General features: G+C 31.7%; 1 protein-coding gene across 1 annotated transcript in view; it reads left to right on the top strand.

Moving 5' to 3' along the window:
• Positions 1-18,944, top strand: part of Cntln (centlein) — a 311,560-nt gene that overhangs the window by 285,962 nt on the left and 6,654 nt on the right. Inside the window, exons 25-26 of the mRNA XM_048783891.1 lie at positions 5,859-6,044; positions 8,622-8,699. Coding sequence (XP_048639848.1) covers positions 5,859-6,044; positions 8,622-8,699 — 264 coding nt within the window. The remainder of the gene's footprint in view (positions 1-5,858; positions 6,045-8,621; positions 8,700-18,944) is intronic.

Raw genomic sequence — 18,944 nt, 5'->3', positions numbered from 1 at the left:
GAGGCAGTGGGTTTGATTCTCAGCACTGCGTATAAATAAATAAAGGTCCGTTGACAACTAAAAAAAAATATTTTAAAAAAGACTTAATGCAGGGGCTGGGGTTGTGGCTCAGCGGTAGAGCACTCGCCTAGCACTTGTGAGCCAGTGGGTTTGATCCTCAGCACCACATAAAAATAAATAAAATAAAGGCATTGAATCTAACTACAATTAAAAAAAAATTAAAAAGACTTAATACATTTCACTCTATATAAATTATTCTTCAAAAGTAATAAACAACTGTAAATATTCATCTTTAGTTAATGATACACATGCTAAGGGATTTAGGCATGAACTGTATAGATATCTTCAACTTTGAAATGCATCAACAAAGTAAGATAGATTTATGATGAATTGCTGCATGATAAAGCAAGGATAAGAAAAGTCAATATATCTGTTTTAGTATATAGATGGTAAATTATCTGTGCACAGAACAACTTCTTTCAACTTTTTGCATAATAAAAATATTAGAAAATGCCCTTGGGGGAATTCAGACTTGAATTTAAAGGGATAAACCCATTATTTGCTCCTTACTCCCCTGGAATCATGCAACAAACAAACAAACAAAAAAATGAGAAACTAAAATTCTATACCTTTTTACAATAAAACTATATTATAACTAAAACCATATATATATATATATATATATCTCAAAACATATAGAAAACAGCCAAAACCAGGTAAAATCCACAACACCATGCAAGAAGCAGCAGAGAAAAGACACAGATAAGACCTATCTAAAGAAAGCAATTTTTCTTGCAGCCAAAAGGCTTACTTATAAAAACAAAAACAATGGAATGGAATTCATCAGGGCAAAAAACCCTTAAGTTTATATATAAAATTCCACTTGCCTGGAACATAGCTCAGGCCCCTCTGCCATATAATTTTCTATCAATAGATGGTCTAGGAAAATCTACTCTCAAAATGAGTCCTGGAAAAGGATTCAGCACAAAATCTCTACAAATATATTAGAATAAAAAAGAAGGAAAGAAACAGGAAAAGTAGTTTTACCAGGAAGCTGTAGAGCAAATTAAAATATTTTATTATGAATAAAAAAATATTTATGATGTAATTTCTTCTAATAAGTACCAGGTATTTTTAATGCAAGGTAGAAATAAAAGCAAGGACTTGGGAAAATGATGACACAATTGGAAAAGAAAAGCAAGCTGGCAGATTAAGCAAGAAAGAAAAGAAAAAGTTATTTCAGAAAAAATATTTTGATGGGTGTGAGTGTGTACACTTTAAATATGTTGAACTTACTGCAACTTAATTATACCTCCCACAGTAAGTTAAAAGAAAAAAAAATGACAGAAAGAACAATGTGGATGAATTTTTTAAATGCCATGTTAACTGAAAGAAACTAGTAATTAATATATAATTTAATATTAAAATGTATTAAAATAAAATTATAATATTTCTATAAAAAAAAGAAACTAGACATGAAGGAGTGTAAGAAATACATAGTATATTATTGCATTTATATATCATCAAAGCAGCAAGCAATTAAGATCATAAATGAGAACAATTGCTTTGTGTTGGAGGGATGATTAAGAAAGAGCAATAGGGAAATTTCTGGAATATGAAGATTTTATATGTTTTGAGCAGGTTGGTGGTTATACAGATGGATACATCTTTCCAAACTCATTAAATCCTTAAAATCTATACACTATTTCATTCTAATTATGTTGACAAAGGGATTTATAGATCACATGACAAATATTCAATATATGTATAATTGGAGTCTTCAAAGCACAAATCTACAACAAATATATATATATAACCAAAAAATAATTTTCAGAAATAGACTTAAAAGAACATAAAATGAACCAGGGAAAACTGATTTAGTATGCTATGCCCTAGATATATTCTAGTAAATTTTCTGGACTTGAAAAGATAAATAACTATAATGCTGTTAAACTTTTCCTTCTCTCTCATTCTACTTCCCTATGGTGTTATGATTCATAAGTATTACCCCCATAAAGTTTCTGCACACAGATCTTCACTTCAAAAATTTTTTCCAGGATTTCAACTTGAGATACATTTTTTTAAAAAGAATCTCAATTCTTAAAGATAGGAATAGTAAATTTTCTTTTTACAGTACAAATAACATTAATACTTACAAATAAGTTATATATAAATAAACTGTTTATAAATAGTGTAGGTAATGCAAAAAAAACTGAAATTGCTCATAAAACCACAGAAGTCACTAACACCTAGGTTTTAAAAAATCAGTTCTTACATTAAAAGGAAATCTGAAAAATTGCAGAATATCCCTACAAGAATAATACTCTAGAATTAAAAGAACCTATACAATACAGTTAAAACAGTGCTCAAGAAGTTTTTATAGCCTTGTATATTTAAAATAATAAAATTAGAGAAGAGGAAATGAAAATAAGCATTAAACTACATGAAAACAACCAGAATCTGAAGATAAAATAAAAATAAATGAATTAAAATTTATAGAATTAATAAATGAATTTAGGAATTTGTGGGGAGCAATAAAATGGATAAACTTTTAGCTTACTTAATTTAGGAAAAAGAAAGCACAACCATTTAAGGAAAGAAGTGAAAATAGCCATAGATGCAGGGAGTAAAAATCATGGTAGATACTCTCAACACTCTGCAGACAAATTTGAAAGATATGAAATGGATACTTTTCTGGAAAATATATCAAATCTCACTCCTGAGCAAACAGAAAATCAAAACTAATTATCAAAAAGCTACCTTCCCCTGCAGTAAATATTAGGTCAAATGCAAGTGAGTGCAATCACATCAGTAAAGAGCAAATAAATTTGGTCTCATTAAAACAACTGTAGAATACAGAAAAAAAAAGGATATCATCCAAACCTTTTTGGAAGATTGTTTAAAATAAAAATGGTTCAATTTCATATCAGTGCAAAAAGATAAAGTATTAACAAATAGAGTTCAGCAACAGATCAAAAATAATACACTACAACTAATTGAAGTTCATTCTAGAAATGCAAGGACAATTCAAAATTAAGAAAGTTATTAATAATTATATAATAGACATATGGAAAATAACATGATAGTCTATATGATTGCTAAAATGGGTTTCAGACAATCTAGAATCCATTTCTGTAAGAAATATAAATAAAATATAATTTCTTAACATATTAAAATCTAGCTATTGCAACTCAAACTTAGCGTAGTGTTTCCTATGAAATAAAGATATTTAAAGCAGGAACAAGTCAAGTATATCCATCAATATTGCTATTTAATATTGTTAAGAAAAAACTTAATCAGTAAAATAAGAAGAAACTGGAAGTTTAATAAATGGGAAAATAGGAGATAAAATTATCATTCTTTTCAGAAATGGTTGAATTAGAAGACAGTAAAGAGGAAATGACTAAAAAAAAACTCCTCTAACAAATGAGAAAAGTCAGTATGCTAAATATATGTTAACAGTCTTTGTATGTAGAGGCTATAATCAGTATTAGAAGCTTCCAGAGTAAAATAAGACAAAATGCCCAGGAGTAAACTAGATCTGTAAAGAGAGTACTTTAAAATAATGCTTAGAAACAAAACAAAGGCTTAAACAAATGGAAAAGAACACATTGTTTTTTGATTAGGAAGACTCAGCATCTTTAAATGCCAAAATTAGGGCTGGGATTGTAGTTTAGTGGTAAAGCACTTGCTTTGAATGTGTGAGGCACTGGGTTCAATCCTCAGCACCACATTTAAAAAAAAAAAGGAAATACATAAAAAGATATTGTGTCCATTTACAACTAAAAAATTAATGTTAAAATTATCCAAATAAAATTTAACATAACTCAAATAATATTAGCAGTAAGACTTGGGGCAAGAGGCAGGGATCCAGACAAGTTTAATCTGAAATTCATATGGAAAATTAAGCAAACATTACCAAGAAAAATCTGGAAAAGAAGGATAATGATGGAAAGCTAGCTCCAAAGGGAAAAAAATGTAAAATTGATTATAAAGTCTCACTAATTGAAATATATTATAAAATTTTACTAATAAAGAATGGAATCCCAGAAACTCAACTAAAACACATGGAATCAGTGGAGGAAAGATGAGATTGCACTTAAAAATGAAAAATAAAAACAAAAAGTAGCAAGGAAAAAAATCATGAATTGAACATGCTTTAACTATACCTCATAGTGGAGAATGCTTTTTAATGTATGCCACTGACTTCAAAAATGAGAAAGAAAGAGATTTATAAATCAGAGTCCATAAAAAGTTTAACATATTTTTCTTTGGTATAAAACCCTATTATTGTCAAAATAAAAAGAACAGATTATGAAAAATGAAATACATAAAACAGAAAAATATAATTTCCCTAATTTGTAAAGAACTCTTACACATTATCAAGAGAAGCAAAAAAAAAAAATGACAAAAAAAAATATAATCTCAAGGCTGATTCTCAACTTCTTTATAACAAGAGAAATGAAACTTTAAAGTACAATGAAAATGTCAACCTGGGTTGGTGGTGCAGGCCCATAATCCCAGCAGCTCAGGAGGCTGAGGCAGGAGGATCTCAAGTCCAAAGCCAATCCTGGTAATTTAGGGAGGCCCTAAGCAACTTAAGGAAGACCCATCTAAAAATAAAAAGGGCTGGGGATGTACATGGCTCAGTGCTTAAGCACCCCTGGGTTTAATCCCTGATACCACCAAAAAAAAAAAAAACAGTAAAAACTCAAATACTACATTGAAACATTAGATAGATGTTTGATGTTTTGCTAATGGTGTGGAGAAACAGGTACTTTCATGCAGAGGTATAAATTGGTAGTGCCTTGGAGGAGAAATGGAAATAAAATTAAGTAACAGCTATCAAATTACAGTTATATGAGCACAATTATTTACTGCAGTGAGCTAGTAAAGGATTGAAAACAGCTCCGACATCTAACTAACCTACTCTCAGCTCACAAGGCCATGCAGTCAGACACAGAACTCTCCATCCAAGTAAAGAGTATCTTTTTCTTACGCAAATGTAGGAGTGGTATAGCTTTGCACTTGTTGATTTCTCAAAGGGGGAATTTAGAGACTTTGGTGAGGCAATCCTAGCTTTTTTAGGATTTGTTTTCAATCCCTTATTGCTTGGCTTGCCCTCAGTTCATTTAATTGAACTTTTACCCTACTTGTCTTTCTCAAGTCCTTCCAAAGCCATTTCTAATTCAGTTTTAGTAAAACAAAAACAACCCTTCTTTCTCATCATCTTTCATCAGCTTATGTAATAATTAAATGAATTATGTCAAAAAAAAAAAATACATATATATATACACACACACATATATGTATGTATATATATATATACATACATACACACACACACACATTTAGGAATCCATAGAACTGATTTTTGGTGTCAGGTCAACTAGCAGAGTTAATTGTGCTTAATTATGACTAAAAGTAGCCTGCTTGCTATAATCATTCACCATCAAGATACCAGATGATGTATTGAAAGAGAGGTTGGAGAGCTTTGGTTAATCCAGCATATTGGTTAAGTCACTTAAGAGAGGTTTTTTGGTTTGTTTGTTTGTTTTTGCATATTGACATGATGTAAGTATCAATCTGTTATATTCCAAAACAAATAAAACTAGAATAATCCTTAAAAAAAAGATTAGCTAGGGCTGGGGTTGTGACTCTGTGGTAGAGTGGTTGCCTAACATGTGTGAGGCACTGGGTTCATTTCTCAGCACCACATAAAAATAAATAAAGGTCCACCAACAACTAATAAAATATTGAAAAAATATTAGCCAGTATTTTCACATTTTTATGTTTAGACTCTTTGTCTTCATTATAATTTCCATATAAAAGCCCACTTTCTTTCTAATATATTGCAGGCTTTGGTCAAAGAGTTAGAAAATGATGTCTATGTGATAAGGCAACAAATCAGAGAGCTTAAAAAACTACAGAAAAACAGGAACACTTGTAAAACCTCAGCCCATAAAGCTCAGACCTTGGCAGCTTCTATCCTGAACATTTCACGGTCAGACTTAGAGGAAATATTGGAGACAGAAGATGAATCGGTAAGATCATTTAAGTATCTTTTAATAACAGGATTATTCAACATTTATTTAAGTACATGTCTTTTTATTTTGTTCTCAGAATTCAATCTTTAAGAGTATATTCATGAAGACAGGAATGTTAAGGTGCCAATGTAAAATATACATTTGAGTATTAACCAACTCAAAAGACCTTTTGGAAAATTTAGCTTGTGATATAGAAATGAGTAGATGCATTTAATCTTTCAAATTGTTTGTTTGTTACTCAGATAAGTTACCCTTTCTTATCTTCTCTATTTTCTTTAATATAGTTCATCATTATGTTTCATGTAAGCAAGTATTTTTAATTAAGCCAGTTTGAATGGATTTAGTTATACTGAGTCACCATTGATAAGACAAAAATCTTGTATGTGAAATTTTTTAAAAGTAGTAAATCTACAAGCTTTCCTGGCTTAATCCAAAGCTATTGTTGGTCAATATATTTTTTGAAAATATATTGTTGAAAAAGTATATTTACTGTTTTAACTTGGGTAAAATGCTCCTGAGTGAACTACCTGCATAAGGTTCAGATCTTCAGTAGTACCATATCCCTTCCTGGGGAGCACTGTGTTTTGACATAGTTGCCACCCTATGAAGAGTAGAATCACGTCTATGCACTGTATTCTTTGAAACCTTTGGAGGATGTTTGGTCTTGTTCTGCCTCTAAACTTTAACATCAATATTAGATTTTTTTATTGTTTGAAAAGATTAAATATATGATAGCACTAAGGATATCCCAATAGATATTTGCCCAAATGAAGAGATAAAACGATAAACTTAAATGTTTATATGAGGTTATCCTCCAGCCCCCATCAGCTTCTACAAGATCTGGAGTAGAGCATATCTACAATTTGTGAAGGCTTTTTAACTTCCAAGAATTCTTTGACAGGAGGCCAAAGGAATTCTGTGAAGATTATTTTTATCCAATGGGTGAATGAGAAGGTGAATTATCAGATTTCTATCTTTAGTCTGTCACAGTGTTTATGACTTTCTACCAAATTCTGAACTTTGAAGTAGTACTTTCAAATAAGACACATGGAAGATAATGATACCTCTACCAAGGGTATTAACCATTCTTTATTAGAGAGATTTAATTTTAAATAAATTTAAATTTAACTTAAAATATGCTGATTAATAATGAAAAACTTAGAGGCCTCAACCTTAATTTTTGGCTGTTTTTCATTATTATTTTTCATTATATACTGTTACTTAGGAGTTTTAACATGCACATTTAGCAAAACCCCTTGTGTGGGTGTGTCTCTGTGTGTATATCTGTGTGTGTCTGTGTGTGCTTACCCATGCACATGTGTATGCACATGAACACATGCATTTCATTTACAAAAACATGTACCTCTTTTGGAACACAGAGCCACTGCCTTTGTTTGGTCTTTGAAAGTTAGCCTCTCTGGGGCTGACAATTTAGGAAAACACTGCTTTGAATGGGCAAATTAGAAATAAGTTGTCCCCCTCCAATATATTATTTAGAAAAGGTCTCTTATTATAGTCCCATAGACTGGATGATGCATTTTTTGTGAAGAAATGGCACCTCTGTCTCTGGGCAAATGCAATCTAAACCCAGAGCACATAGCACTGCAATATTGCATTCCACACTACCTTAAATGAAGCCTCTCCTAAAAGGAAATAAGACTGAAATATAAACACTTTCTTCTAAGAAGGATCAGTTCACCCTGGTATATTTACCATATGTAATTGTAAACCAGAACTTATTTAGTCTGATCCCTGATCTTTTAGAGATCTAAAGAGTTCAGTGTTTTACCTAAGCAGAGCCCTGACTTATGTTCTTTAAACTGCATCAAACTGTAATAGATTCATGTCAAAAACTGTGATAGCCTCTGTGAAGTGCCTAGCATGCTACCTGGCATATAGTAAGTTTAAACAGATGTTACAGTGTCTCAAATACTTCTCCTTTTGAAAAGTCCCCTTTGTTTGCAAAGATCTCAACTATGATTTTAATTAATCAAATGTACTTGTGAATATATAATTTCAGAAATATTTTATCTTGATAATTGATGAGTTGAAAATAGTGACTTATGGCACTTAAAGTTGGAGTATCCCTTGCCTATCAGTAACTATTGGATATTTTGTATCAACAAGCATTTAAATATGTCAGAGGCATGTTCTATCAATTTGTAAGTATAACAATTAGTTATCTGTGGATAAGTTGTTATTTTTTTAATATAAGGATTTATGTTGTGAGGATCACTTGAAAATGATTCTTTTTTACAATACCATCTTCTTTTTTATTTTTCCAAAATTGCTTTCATTCCCATCTCAGTCCATATCTTGAGCTCTACCAGGAAAGCCGAAATGAAGTATTCCTAAATTATTATGAAATTTGGAATTATAATTTTGTCTTCAACATATGTATAAATATTTGCAAGTTAAATATTAAAAAGCATGCATTAATATTCCTACTTTGAGGGGAGAGACTACTGTGTTGAAAATTATTCTACTGATAACTCCCTAAATTTATTAAATACCTAATAATGTCACCCAAGTTCACAGACATGCAATTAACACAGGAGTTTTTATTTCTTTTAGGAAATTGAAAAGATGAAGATAGAAACTGAAAATGACAAGGAATGGCTGTTATACATTCAGAAACTTCTAGAAGGACAGGTATTTCATTTTTCTTCATATATTAAAACTTCCAAAGAAAAATTCCAAGCCGAACATTTTTACTTGATGCCTAACTTTTTTACAAAAACCCATTATTTACTTCTTTTAGATAAAAAAAGTATTCCAAGAGGTAGACAGGAAAGTTAACCCTCTATTTGTACTTTTGGACTTAACAAATGAAACAAATGCCCTGGAAGAGAACCAACATGGGTCTTAGCAAATGCATTAATTAAATTATTGAGTCAACCTCTATACCTGCTAGACTGAAAAGGATCCATTCTCTCAGACCTCTTAGGAAAAGAGATTCTTTGTTATGTGTCTTTAAAGTTAGTAGTTGATATGGACACCTGAGGAGTTCATGGGTTTCAGTGACCTTTTACTGTGGACCTGTTTCCAGTCAATTCATGTTTTCCTCACAGCCAGACAGCTGTTTATTACTGTGTCTTCCCGCATTCTGTACAATATTTTCTACTGAGACCTCGAGCAGCTTGTTAGTGGGAAGTAAATATTGATTTGGCATCCTGTCAATGCAGAAAGAATGAAAAAATTTCCACCAGAGGCCCCTCAAACATTTTCCTATCGACATTTTCTGGGCCGAGTGGAAAGCTGCATAGAGGATGACAAGGCCAAGACGAGTTGAAATCCCTAAGGGGTCTATTGAGACTGCTGCTGTGACCTGTGTGATACTTTTTCTTTCCTTTCAAGTATTTTTTTAATACACATATAGTCTGCTGGGATGCGCCCCTCTTGTAAGTGATCAAGGGCAGTTTATTGGCAGGTGAGAGCCCTGCTTTTCTAGTCATAGCCAGCTTTTGTTTTGACATCACTGACAGCATGTAATGTATTCCAAAACTTTTTCATTATTGTTCTTTTTGCTCAACCTAATTGTTTATTTAAAAACTGATCTGGAATAGATGAAAGCTAAAACATATTTGTCAAAATAGCAAAAATATTGTCTTTGTGATTTTTGGAAAAACACTGTAAATGTTTTCCTTGTAAGTAATAAAAATAGAAACTGATTTTAAATGCAATTATTTTACATTTATTTTTAAAAATAGCAGTTTCTGTGTTTTTGGTAAAGCCAATAAGTATAAAATATGTAAATTATTCATATTTTAGTATCAATTTTATATATTTTGAAACATTATCTGGAGACACTTCAAAAATAATAGAGGGTGATTAACAATCTTTTGCTTAAAGTTGTTAAGTGTAGATACATGGTTGCTAAACAAAAACTTTTATAGAAGAGAAGCCATTTTTTATTTTGTATGCCCAGAACCCAGTCCAAGGCTTGGCATGTCAGAGCGTATAGTAATGACTGTTATGAGATTTTTTTCTTTTTATTTTAGCTTGAAAATGATAAAAATAAACTTTTTAATGAATTTTTAAAGTACTCACCTTGTAAATATGACCTTGCATTTCTTTTAATTTACTTTAATCAGGGATTTTATCATCAATTATGGCCATAAAAAGTAATAAATCAATGTGTGTGTAAATCTTTATTAAATTTTAGTAAAGCTTATGCTTTTTTGACTAATACATGTGGAGATACATACACACATTCTACATTATCTAGATATATGCTTATTATGTCCAGTTAATGTAAAAAAAAAAATTGCATTGAAAATGGCATCAGACTGCTTAATACTGCAGTTTGATATAGTGCCTTTTTGTGCCACTGAGCCTGGACTCTGGAATATAATTGCCTGGTAGTATTGATTTAATTGCCCAGGTTTATTTGTGGACTCCTAATTATTGACTGGAGGTAAATTTAATGGAGCAGGCTTTATGAACACTGGGAAACCGCTGCTGTTGCTGTTATACATAATGAACTGCATCATGTGCCTTTAGATCATTTTTCAAGCTAATTTTATTCCACTGTGACAGTATGATAACATTTAAAAAGTCAAAGACTTTTTATTTTTATTACTGAAATAGGTGGTTTTGCTGATGTCTTTGGATTTTGAGAGGAAAAAAAAGGGGGAACTTCATTGGTTGCACTTGAATGTCACTTTATAATTATGCCCAAGAGAAAAATCTATAAAATAGAAAACATCTCTTGGTTTTGTTAGCCTTCTTTTATTCTCTCACAATCCCAGCAATTATATTTGTCTAGGATTTTAGAAAACCTTTTCTTTGCCCACCAGTATTTTTAGAGTATGAGTTATGCTCACAGGATTGTGTGGGCAATATTGTAAATATCTTCATTCATATATTTGGTTTAGCTTATAGCTTACACCGTATTGTAATTATGTATTATGTGATTTTGATTTGTGGAATAATTAAGCACATTCCCTAAAAAAACCTACTGATTAATTCAATATTGGTGATTGAATATTATAATAATTCAAAGATAAAATTATAGTTAAACTTTCCTTTTATGTCCCACCTGTGTTGGATGCTGTGTGTAATAGAATTCTGAAGTCACAGGGATGAATCTACTCCTGTGGTTTTGTCTTTTGCTGAAGGATAGGACTATATAATTGTTTTTGTGTTAAAAAATTAATCTGCATTCACTTGATAAAATTTTATATTGATAAAACATATACCACAAAATAAAAAGCAGTTCTGCCATGTGGCAGTGTGAAACTACACAGCAGAGTAATACCTACTGCTGCTGTTAGGCAAAAGTGCATGAGAACTAAAAGGTCTAAAATTTTAACTTACAGAATGCAAATGTATGTCTTCAATGTTTCAAGTAGTCCTAATCCAATTGTAATTTTATTTGTTTTATTTTTTTTGCAATGTCTTTGTCCCCACAGATTTCAAATAATAAAAACCACACTGAAAATCTTTCTTTTTTTATGGCATAGCTACCTTTCATTTCTTTGAGCATTTTTACTTGTATGAATTCCTATTTTGGCATTAATTGCTTTTAAAACTTAAAATTCATGACAGAGACAATGAAGCACATTAATAATTACAATAAAATGAGAGAAACCCTTAAATTAGTTTGTCTATAATATAGGGAGTGGGAAAAAATAGAGTTACAAGCTTTTGAACAGGAGAGGGACATATTCAGTTTTACAAAAGAAAGATATGTAAGATCAGCGTGGAATGGTTTTGGAGAACAGAGTGGGAGTAAGAAGGTAGCTAGGTATGGTCCAGTGAGGAAAAATAAAGCCTGGATATAGATGTAATCCACATTATAGTGAGTGACTACATAGTAGTAATGAGATTAGTTGAAGAGATTAAAAAGTAGAAACCAAAGGTGGGTACCATACCATTAATACCTTTTGTGATGAGAAAGATGCAGATGCCTGTAGTAATTTTAGGGATGAAAAGAGATAAAGAAGGTTTTGGTAGGAAAAAGATGTTAAAAAAATGATTAAAACAAGAGGAAATTTAATAGGTTAACAATATTCAAAGACTCACTTTTTTCTTAATTCATTCCAGCCTTCTCTCTGGCTCTTCTCAGTGAAATTTAACCACTTAAGAATATATTTCATGTTAAAATGAAACTAAATAATTTATACAATTAATATGCACTAATAATTATAATCAAAAAAAGGAAAAAAAAGACATTTTAAAGCAGAGCATGGTGGTACCTGAAATCCCAGCTACTTGACAGAATGAGGCAGAATCACTTAAGTCCATGAGTTTGAGAGACCAACCTGAGCAACAAAACAAGACCCCATCTCAAAAGAAAAGAAAGAAAGAAAGAAATACAATCCAAACTCTCACACCTCAACAAAACAAATGGAAAAAAAAATAGTTTAAAAAGAGAAAAGAACTTGAATAGACATTTTTCCAAGAAGATATAGAAATAGCCAATAAAAAAGATGAAAAGATGTTTAGCATCATTAGCCATTAGAAAAGTATAACTAAAAAAAAAGATAATGCTTCATACCTACTAGGATGGCTATAATAAAAATGATAATAAGATTTGGTGAGGATGTGGAGTAGCTAGAACCTTCATACACTGCCTGGTGTGAATATAAAATGGTGCAGCCCTGTGCAAAATAATGTGGCTATTCCTTAAGAAGTCAAAGATAGAATTATCAGACAGAATTACCATGTGACCCAGCAATTTCACTCCTAAGTATATGTCCAAGAGAAATAAGCATGCCTGTACAAAAATTTGTACATGAATGCTCATAGCAGTATTATTCATAGTAGCTCAAATGTGGAAACAACTAATGAATGGACAAACAAAATATATTATTGCATACAGTGGAATATAATTAACCCACAAAATGGAATGAAATATTGGTACATGTTACAACAGTGAAAAATCTTATAAACCATATATTAAGTAAAAGAAGCCAGTCACAAAAATGCTATGTTGTATAATTCCATTCTCATGAATTGTCTAGAAAAGGCAAATCCATAAAAACAAAGTAGATTAGTGGTTGCCAAAGGATATGGGGAGATGGAGAGAAGTTGCTAATCAGTACAAGGTATTTTGAGGGAGTGATAAAGATGTTCTGAAATTAGACAGTAATAATGGTTGCCAAACTTGTAAATACACTAAAAACCAATTAATTAGCCAGGCACAGTGTCACATGCCTGTAATCTCAGCTAAACAAGTGGTAGCAGGAGGATCACAAGTTCAAGGCCAGCCTGGGCAACTTAGCTAGACCCTTTCTCTAAATAAATAAGAGGGACTAGGGATTTACCTCCATAGTAGAACACCTATGTTCAGTCCCCAATACTGAAAAATATTTTTTTTACATTATATACTGGCAAATTTATATAGTGGCAAATTTTATGTTATGTGTTTTAGCTCCAAATTAGTTCCTTGATGTGGGATGTATTTTTAAAAAATGTTTACAAATACAATAAAGTTCTTATATCACATATGCTATGCCTTCCACCATTAGCAGAGATTGCTTTAATTGTATTTAATTTACTATAAATATAAGTAAAGAGAAATTATTTTATGTCATATTTTTTGTTTTTCTTCAGTTGACACATAAGGAGATGTCCTTTTGTATAATCTTTTTATACTCTAATTGACCTTGTATGAACAAGGTAAATTCACATGTCCATATAAAAAAAGAACCCATTTTTTTTACACCTTACCTCTGAAAAACACTGTTTATTTCTTTTAATCATTCTAATCTTCAAAATTAAAATTATAATAAAGGTCATTTAATTTTGTTTTCAGGCCTTGATAATACCTGAAACTGTTCTTTTATACTAAGGACTTTATAAAGGAAATGGAAAGAACTAGTGGAGATAAAACAGCCTGTGCTGTGAAATTCATTTGAAAAACATATTTTGAATACCTACTACATGTCAGGCATTATTAAAGGTTTGGGGGATACAGCAGTGAATGAAAAGAGAAAAATTCAGTTACCGTCATACAGCTTACATTTATAAGGAGGGAGGACAGTAAATAGTTAAAATAGATTATCTATGAAATTTACTAAATGACTCACTTGAGTAGAATTTTGGATATATATGTGGGGTGTGTGTGTGTGTACCCACATAAATATATACAAACATATGTTTGCATTAATAAAAACAATATACAGTAATAATCGTAGTGTAGTTCTTTACTAAGATTTGTAAGCAACCGTTAGCCATGAATGGCTAGAAATGTGTGTCTTGATTACATTTTGTTTTTGCCTTATTCTTTCTTGCTTGCTAATTAATACTTTTCTGGGTTTTATTTAGTTTATTTTAATAAACTTTGTATCAGTCATTTGCTTGTATTGGAACAATATTAAACATGTCAATATTAAATATTCCAGTTTAATATTAGAACAATATTTAAAATTCTTTTTTCTTCAGTTGTTTGTCACAGGCTTCGATAAGTAGTTTTTCTTCAGCTTTAAATATTTCTGTCCCTGTTAGTTGCTTCAGATCTTGCAGATGCTGAAATTTAAAATGGTTCACTTCCCCAGTGTCTGTCTACAAAATATGCTTACTTCTATAGAGTGCCTTGCAGTGTAGAGTTTATAAATCTCCCTGGCTTTTGTAGAGTGTACTACCAGTCTGAAGGTTAACTGAAAGTTTTTCCTTGTAACTCTGAAGACATAACTCTATGATTGCTTCCAGTGTTACATTTATATCATAAACACTCAAATACTTTCATGCTTACACACTCACCTCTTTCTGACACATGTACACATACAAACCCACAGACTTATTCCTCACATCTAGCTAAAGTAGCACAAGATAAAACTCTCCACTCAGCACTTTACTGTGATACTTTTTGATTTCACAATGTCAAATCTAATTTCACATCATCAGAAAAAAAATGTCATTTGTGATTGAAGTTAAAAGGACCTTTTAAATAAAATAATTAAACTTGATTCTGAACTATATTATCAGTTTTTGGTCATAACTCATGATTGTTTTTTTTTTCTCAGTTATTGTTTAATAGGTACAGAGTTTCAATTTGGTAGGGTGAAAACTTTGTGGAGATAGATGGTGGTAATGGTTGCACAAAAATGTGTAATGCACTTAATGCCACTGAATAATAACAGTTAAAACGATTACATTTATGTTGTTTATAAAATCTTAACCAAAAATTAAATAGTATTTATAGGCAGTATATGGGGCCACAAGAGTATTTCTTTCCATTATAATTATAATTCCAGTATAATTTATAGAAGGTAACTTTATTTTCTTATTTCCAAAACATTAGGAGGCACTTATTAATGTGAGAGCCAACTAAGTGCTTGCCTAACATGTGTGGTGTCCTGGATTCCATTTCCAGTACTGTTCAAAAAAAAAGGAAGTAAAGAGAGCAAAATTTATGTAGCCAAATGCACTATAAGAAAATTCTGCCCTCGGATAAGTTACTTGAGGTCACAGTCAGTAATCTTTTATTTTCTATAATGTGCTAAGGGAAAACAAAAAGTCAGCAAACTATGGCCTAAAATCCTAAAATCATAGATTACCCAGAAAACCAGTACAGAATAAAATCTCATCCAATTCTGTACCTTGAAGCCCAGCCTATGTCACACCATTCTGGTTTCTTTGTAACAGTCAAAGGAAAAAAAAAAAAAATATTTTTCATGTAGATTTGAAATTAGGTTTTGCCTTGTCTTGTAAACAACTGAACAACATGTATGAAAGGAAGCATTATGAAGTATTATAACCAAAACACCAAACTTAGAATCTTTTGCATTGTAAAATAGCTAAGCCAGGAACTCCTCCAAAACATGATCTCTGCCTTGTAGAATAATAGGAAATTCCAAAAATGTTGAACAAGTCAATTTTTGACATTGCATGTCTTGGCATGTGATTATTCAGTTTCTCCTTATATTAACCAAAGCTTCTCCTTGCAGTATGCTCACAATGGTTGCTAGTCAAAAGACCTCAATTTGTGTCCTAGTTCATACTAGCATGTGCAATAGTTAGCTTTGAGCAAGTAACTAAAACCTTTTTAGCCCAGTATCTTCAACTATAAAGTAGAAAAATTATCACAGACTTGGAATGATAAATAAAATAATGCATGTAAAAAGTTTTGTCACCAGTGAAAGTGTTTTTTCATCCTTAAAAAAGATAATAAGAGTTTAATAAGAGTTGAGGTCATGGGACAATATATAAAAAAATAATTCAACTTTAGTATTTAGTGATTTTCTATGTCTAAATATTAAATTTTTCATTATTTACTTTAAAAGCACATCTTGTCACCACACTTGGTACAGTCACCCCAGAAAATGCATTGCTCATTGCCTGGCATATAATAATAGGTGCATAATAAATATTTATTGAATATTCTGAATAACCATCATTTTTATTCACTTAGATTCTGGGAGAATTATATTTAAATCAGTAATAAATAAGAGACTGATTAATTCAACTCTCTTTTGTACCTTTCCCATTCCCTTTATTTTTCCTGCCTTTATAATTAAGGGCTATCTTACTTCAGGCTGCTATAACAGAATACCACAGACTAGACAGTTCAAACAATAATTTATTTCTTATTTCTTTTTCTAATAAAGAATAAGAAATAATAATAATTTAGTTCTGCAGACCAGGAAGTCTAATCAAGGCACTGGCAGATTCATTGTGAGTGAGGGCATTCTTCCTGGTTTATAGACTGGGGTCTTGTCATTGTATTTTTATGCAGAGAGCAGAGATAGTGAACAATCTCTTATATCTCATAAAAGTTAATCCTATTCACTACGAATTCACCCTCCTGACATAGTTACCTCCTGAAGTTCCCATCTCAGTACCATCACATTGGGAGAATACAAGCATTCAGCCTATAGCAAGGTTCTACCTCAAGTTAAATACTTTTTATAATCAATTAAGCTATTTCTTTTTTTGAATTCCATATTCACATCCATGTGAACCTAGTCCTTTTGATCCCCCAAATAATTTCTTTAAAGTCTACATAAAGAATAACTTCTGTTTATTACAACAGATTGTAAGCTCTTAAAGGCTTCCCTCTGTTGTGTTTATCTCACCTAGTCTTAAAGGAAGTATATGGGGAAAAGTCATAACTCTACTACACAGTTATTTGCTTTTGAAAAGAAAACTAATCACATTAGGATAGCTGAATACCAATATTAAGATATATTAGTTGTGGCTGGGCGCCATGTCTCACACCTGTAATCCCAGCAGGTCAGGAGGCTGAGAGGATCGTAAATTCAAAGCCAGCCTCAGCAATGGCAAGGCACTGAACAATTCAGTAAGACCCTGTATCTAAATAAAATACAAAATAGGGCTGGGGATGTGGCACAGTGGTTGAGTGCCCCTGAGTTCAATCCCCGGTACTCAAAAACAAAAGATATATTAGTTGTTGTCATATGTGTTGGCTAAGACTATAAAACACCTACAACCTCTTAAAAGGTCTTTCAGGTGGGTGGGTGAAATGGGATAAAGTAGGGATGTGTCAGGCTTTGGTGTGAGCCAGTGTCCACAAAAGGTGACAGGAGTGCAAACTAATCAGGGGATTGGGAATTGAGGTCCTCTCTGGGCTAGTATCATTGTTCAAGGCATTGACTTGAAGGTGAGGGCACAGTAGTAGTCTCTGTTCTATAAGAATATTGGTCATCAGTCTGTTAAAAGTGTCTTTTTATGGGGGTGGGAAATGAGGGAGATTAACACCCTTGCTAAATTGCTGAGCATCCAGTGACACACAGACCTATTTAGGGAAGTTTTCAAGAAAGAGTACCAATGTCTCTAAAGAACCAGACAAAAAGCCTAATCACAGGCCTAGAGTTACTATTGGATTTTTTTTTTTTTACTAAGGATACAGATTATTTAAATGTTCAAGCATTTCTTACATCCTACATAACTTACCATGGCTGTAAAGAGCTTGCTGACAGTTCCTTTTGCTAAGACCTGAAGTATCTGACAAAGGGTCACCCCTACTCCAAGGACTCTATAAATAGAATAGATCACCAAATTGCATTAGATGTTGTGGAAACACTCCTTGAGGCAAAATAATAAATAAAATAACTTAAATTTTTCCAACTCAGTATTCTCAATTCTGCCTTATAACTTGTAGAATAAGATTCAAAATCTTAAAAAAAAAGCAACACCTTTTTGGTAATAGTCTTCAAACAAAAAACAAGAATAAAACTGGTTAAATTGTTAATTTTATTCTTAAATTAAAAGATTTTTATTTCATTTATTTTCTTTCAACAAATTTTTTTAAGTTAAGAATGTATTCTAGGGCTGGGGTTGTGGCTCAGCAGTAGAGTGCTCACCTAGCATGTGTGATGCACTGGGTTCAATCCTCAGCACCACATAAAAATAAATAGTTATTATGTCCAACTACAACTAAAAAATGTTTTTTAGAAAAAGAATATTCTATATAATGCTGATGTTATAAGTAAAATCATAAAATTAGGCTTTGTTATTTTTCCAAGAGAGCTTTCAAACATCTATAGTAATCATTTATGTCTTACCATTCAAAATTCAAAATTTCTGTATACAGAAACACCAACCATTATTTGTAAGTGTAAGTGACAAAGATTGTGACAGTGGTGTAATTTTGTTATAATAAACTTGTTCCTTAAGGCAAATAAACATCTGAAGGTGCATATATACGATGCTGTGAGGGGGAAGGGAAGAAAAAGAGAGAGAGAGAGAGAGAGAGAGAGGTGTCACAATAGAATGGGTAGAGAATAGTGATGGGAGGGGAGAGGAGGGAAGGGGGGGGAACAGGGAGGGCAGCAGAATACAACTGACAGTAGGATTGCTGTATGTATACACATGATGTATAGCCAATGTGATCCTGCAATTTGTACACGTGGAAAAATGAGAATTCATACCCTATTTTAATCAAATGTATGATATGTCAAGATCATTGTATTGTCTTGAGCAACTAAT

The sequence above is a fragment of the Marmota marmota genome, unplaced genomic scaffold (assembly GCF_001458135.2).
Source record: "Marmota marmota marmota unplaced genomic scaffold, marMar, whole genome shotgun sequence".
In the NCBI taxonomy this organism is placed as follows: domain Eukaryota; kingdom Metazoa; phylum Chordata; class Mammalia; order Rodentia; family Sciuridae; genus Marmota; species Marmota marmota.
Note: the sequence above shows the minus strand (reverse complement) of the source record. Positions and strands in the feature narration are given on the sequence as shown.